Genomic DNA, 4,348 nt, shown 5'->3' with positions numbered 1-4,348 from the left:
GAGTCAACCTGGTCATACGATTTTGAGAGATCAAGTTCATGTAAACAAAAAATCCTCTCTAGATTCTTTTCTTGCTAAATATGGTAGATGCACTTAGGTGCCAAAAGAGCATTGTCAATGATCATCCGGCTTGGCACAAAAGCACTCTGAGCCGGCAAAATAATTTCATCCATTAGTGGTATAAGCCGCTTCACCAAGTGCTTAACAACCTCCTTGTATATATATGGTATTGCAGAGACTAATGGGTCTAAAGTCAGCAAGTTTTATTGGATTATGTTTGATTGATTCACATGCACATGCTTACATTATGCCTATTCGCTTTCATGAGAGATGGTACTAGTGAGCCTATGAACTCTAGTTCAACTTCCTCCATGAGATGGCCTCCAAAACCTCATTTACTTGCACATTTAATTCACATATTACTTATTCTAAAAATTCAAAATACGTCATACCACATTATATCTTTATTACTTGTTTCAACTAGTAAAGTTTCCAAGATTGGTAACCTCACTATAACCGTTTGGGGCACAAGTAGGTCATTTATAGTATTTCAATACTACTCCGTGATCATACCGTAAAAGGCTCTCGTCTCCCTTTATACATATAGCATCAAACTATCATACATAAGTCTCATCGAAATGACACAACAAATCACACAACCACATAGGAACACACAAAGCAACAATAAAAAACAGGTTTTGGTAGGGGGCAGCAACACAACAAGCCCGCCTAAAGGGACTCAGCTGGGACGCCGTTGTCATCGCCATCACCAAACCCTTCTCCTTTACAATCGCCATACTTCCTCCATTCATGTGTGAGCATTTGGTTGCAGACACATTAGATGGATTGGAATTTGGTGATGCCAATCTTGTAATAGTGCTATCATGTTAGGGGTTTGATTAATGGTGTGACTATTGTTCTCAGTCTATTATGGATGCAACTTTGCTATGCTTAATGCTTGACTAGAGCACGAATACAATGAAATCTGATCTGAAGCATTCATCCACATCAACTGTGGAGCATCAAGCACAATGGTTTGGTGACCGTGACTTTCTCTTGGTGAGGAGGTGAATTGCGGTCCATTTTGATTTAGTGCTCACATTTGCACCCACATGTACACGTTTAGTATAATGAAAAGTCATGATATTCATGAATTTATCTTTGTCAGATGTAGGCGTGTGTCGATATGTGGGCGATTACAGGCGTGTGTTCGGATGTGTAAGCGTGTCGACGTTTGCAATTCGGTAAAATGGTCCAAGTTAAAGAAAAAACAACGATCAGTGTTACTTGACTGAACAAGTTTGTCCGAGAAAAATAGTGCACTACTAGCATTTCTGTATCTGAGTTCGTTAAATATTTCCAGTTGCATGCAACAGCTTGTCACAATAAAGGTGGCATCTTCATCTCCTGACCTTTACGAGTGGCATCATGAACTCTCCCCAGCTGCACTAATGATATTTCAGCAAAATCCAACGGGAAGCAAACAAGCGAAAGATTCCATGCACGTCACAATTAGCTAGCTAGCCAGCCATGCTTAGCTTTTCTCTGCAGCTCGATCAGAAGACCCAAAACACTCCGGCAGCATCTAACTGCGCCACGACTCACCGTGGGACAACCCCGCCGGCCGCCTCGCCGGTGAAAACAAAAAGCAACTCAAAGGTAGACCAAGATGGCTTAGCTTGGCTACATAGTGTCCATTGTGGCGTGTTGTTGGCGCCGCCGCATGCCGTCGAGGATGAGGGGCTCGTCGACGTTGTCGACCTCGACGTCGCCGCCCTCGGTCACGTAGCTGCAGGCCACCTCCGAGGACATGGCGGCGGACGGCCTCACCGCCCGGAACTTCTGGCGGCAGCTGAAGCAGGTGATCTGGAGCAGCGTCGCGTTGACCTGCCGCACGGCGTGCTCGCGGAGCGCGTGGGCGCGGCTCAGCTCCACCTGCGCCTGGTGCCGCATGCGCTTGGCGCTCGCCAGCTCCTGCTCGGCCAGCTCCCCCTGCCGCTTCGCCTGCGCGCGTGCCTCGTCCGCGGCGGCCTTCTCCGCCATCGCTTGCCGCAGCTCCTCCCGTGCCTCCTGCATGGTCCTGGCCGCGGTGCCACCGCTGGGCTCGCCCACGTCTCTCCTTCCACGGTTGTCGCCGCTGCAGAAGCCTATTGAAAGCTGCAGCTGCATGGCGGCGTTGTCTCCCTGCGAGATGGGCGCCGGCGGTGACTGTGGCGCTGCGTACCACGACGGCGCCACGCCCAGAGGCGCAGCCGCACCGACCGTGCTGCCGCTGGACGGCGGCATGAGCTGCAGCTCAAGGTTGTGCCCGCCACCGCCACGGCCATCGGGCTGCGGCGTCCGCGGCGACGGCACCTGCTGTTCGAACCGGTGGAACGCGGCGGGGTTCGGACTGCGCATTGCCGCGGCGCCGGGCCAGGTGACGGCGCTGATGACGACGTCGCTGGACGGGCTGGTGCTGGACGCTGTCCGGGAGCGAGACAGCGATATCGCCGGCGGCGGCGCCTGCTGCTGCGACGACGGGGCGGCCGCCACCCCACACGCCGGCGCTGCCACTCCCGCCCCCGCCTGCGGGCAACCGGCGGTGCACGTGTCCTGGTGCTCTATGAAGCTCTCCACCCTGCACCACATTTCCACGAGCCCACCCATTAGTTAGAGAGAGGGCCGGCGACCAACAATCACATATTCACATCGACGATCAATCACAACAGCACTAGTACGTATACTCGTATGGTCAAGAGGAGCATGAATTAGCAAGGACTGAGGATACCAACAGCAAGCGAGCGAGAAAAGAGACTTTATTGCATGTGCTGAGAGGAATTTATGTTGCTGCTCGGCCGCGGGTCCAAAGGCTTGGATCTACTCTACATGTTGCTGCCATGACTTGTGAGTAGTATTATTATATTATATTGCGATCCAGGGCGGCATGGATCGATCGTAGGCAGCAATTGTCAGGTAGCAGCAGTGCGAGTATGAGATTTTGGCCCCGGGCGGGCTAGGCTAGCGTGCGCAGATTAAATGGGGGGCGCTGCCTGCCGCTGTTGCAGCGCTCGCTCGCGTCCGACGACGGACGCAGAAACAAATGCGCGAGCAAGCTAGAAACCAACGGAGGTGTGCGCACGCAGACACAGGGAAAGGGGCTGGGGCTGCTCTGCGCTCCCCCTCGGAAATTGTGCCCTGATCCGCACCCTCCGATAAAGAAAGAGAAAAGGAAGGAGAAGTGAGCCCCAGCCGTGTGCCGTGCTGCAGAGAACAAAGAAATCCTTTCCCGGAGAGAGAGAAAGAAAGAAAGGGGGGGAAGGAAATACATCCGCCTTTCTGTCCCGCATTGAACCGGATCGAGCCGGCCGGGAACTGCTCGAGCTTGATTGCTTGCTTGCTTGTTGTAAAGAAAGAAAATGGCGTTCGATGAGTTGGAGGGGCGGTGGGGAAGAAGAGAGAGGGGGAGGTTGATTGCGTACCGGGAGAAGACGCGGCCGCAGTCGCAGGAGTGGCCGCGGGTGCCGCAGGTCTTGAGGTGGGCCTTGTAGTCGGAGTGGACGGCGTAGGCCTTGGAGCAGCGGCTGCAGGCCCACTGGCGGTGGCCGCTGTGCTTGCGGCGGAAGTGCTTCTTGATGCCGACCAGGTCGCCCAGGGCGTGGGAGGGGTCGTGGTGCAGGCAGCTCGGCTCCGGGCACACGAACACGCGCTTCCGCGCCGCCTCGCCGGCCTCCCGCTTCAGCAGCTTCCACGGCACCTTGTGCCGCCGCCGGTGCATCTGCAGGTTCTGGTCGCGCTGGAACCCCTGGTTGCAGATCTCGCACACGTACCGGTCCGACTCCAGCAGCGTCCGCGGCGACAGAGACACCACCTCCGCGTCCGGGTCTGCAACATCATCAGCGTTAGCGCTAGTTTTTCCACTCCACCATTGCGTACCTACCAGTAGCTAGCCGGGCTATCATGCAATTAGATGCAATGGCGTACGCTGCGTACCTGGTGTCCCGGCCGGCCGGCGTTTCCTCTTGGTCGCGGGGGAGCCGGTGGCGATCTGCAGCGACGACCCGAACGGAGGCTCCGCCGTTTCCTCGTCGGTAGGCGGCCCGGCCATCGGCGCGCAAGAGCCCAACATGGCTTCCTTGCCAGCAACTCGCTCAGAAGAGGAGAGAGAGAGAAAGAATCCTCCTTCCCCTCTCTAGCTCGCCTGATCAAGAGAGCCTATCTACACGATGGAAAGGAATTCGTCGGGCTGCCTATATAGGGAGGGAGAAGAGATGAACCAGATGGGGAGTGGTAACGGGTTCCGAAGGGGGGCCAATGATCTACAACAAGAGCGAGCGTTCGGAAGGAATTAAAGGTGGAAAGGAGGGAG

General features: G+C 54.9%; 1 protein-coding gene across 1 annotated transcript; it reads right to left on the bottom strand.

Moving 5' to 3' along the window:
• Positions 1–1,341: 1,341 nt before the first annotated feature.
• Positions 1,342–4,348, bottom strand: LOC123103928 (protein indeterminate-domain 16; the record flags this gene model as incomplete). Its single annotated transcript, XM_044525628.1, is given in 3 exon segments — positions 1,342–2,620; positions 3,462–3,864; positions 3,973–4,348. Coding segments are annotated over 3 exon segments (1,476 nt in total). The 3' UTR covers positions 1,342–1,683.

Source organism: Triticum aestivum, chromosome 5A, assembly GCF_018294505.1.
Source record: "Triticum aestivum cultivar Chinese Spring chromosome 5A, IWGSC CS RefSeq v2.1, whole genome shotgun sequence".
Lineage (NCBI taxonomy): Eukaryota > Viridiplantae > Streptophyta > Magnoliopsida > Poales > Poaceae > Triticum > Triticum aestivum.
The sequence above is the reverse complement of the archived record's forward strand: the minus strand, read 5'-3'. Positions and strand labels throughout refer to the sequence as shown.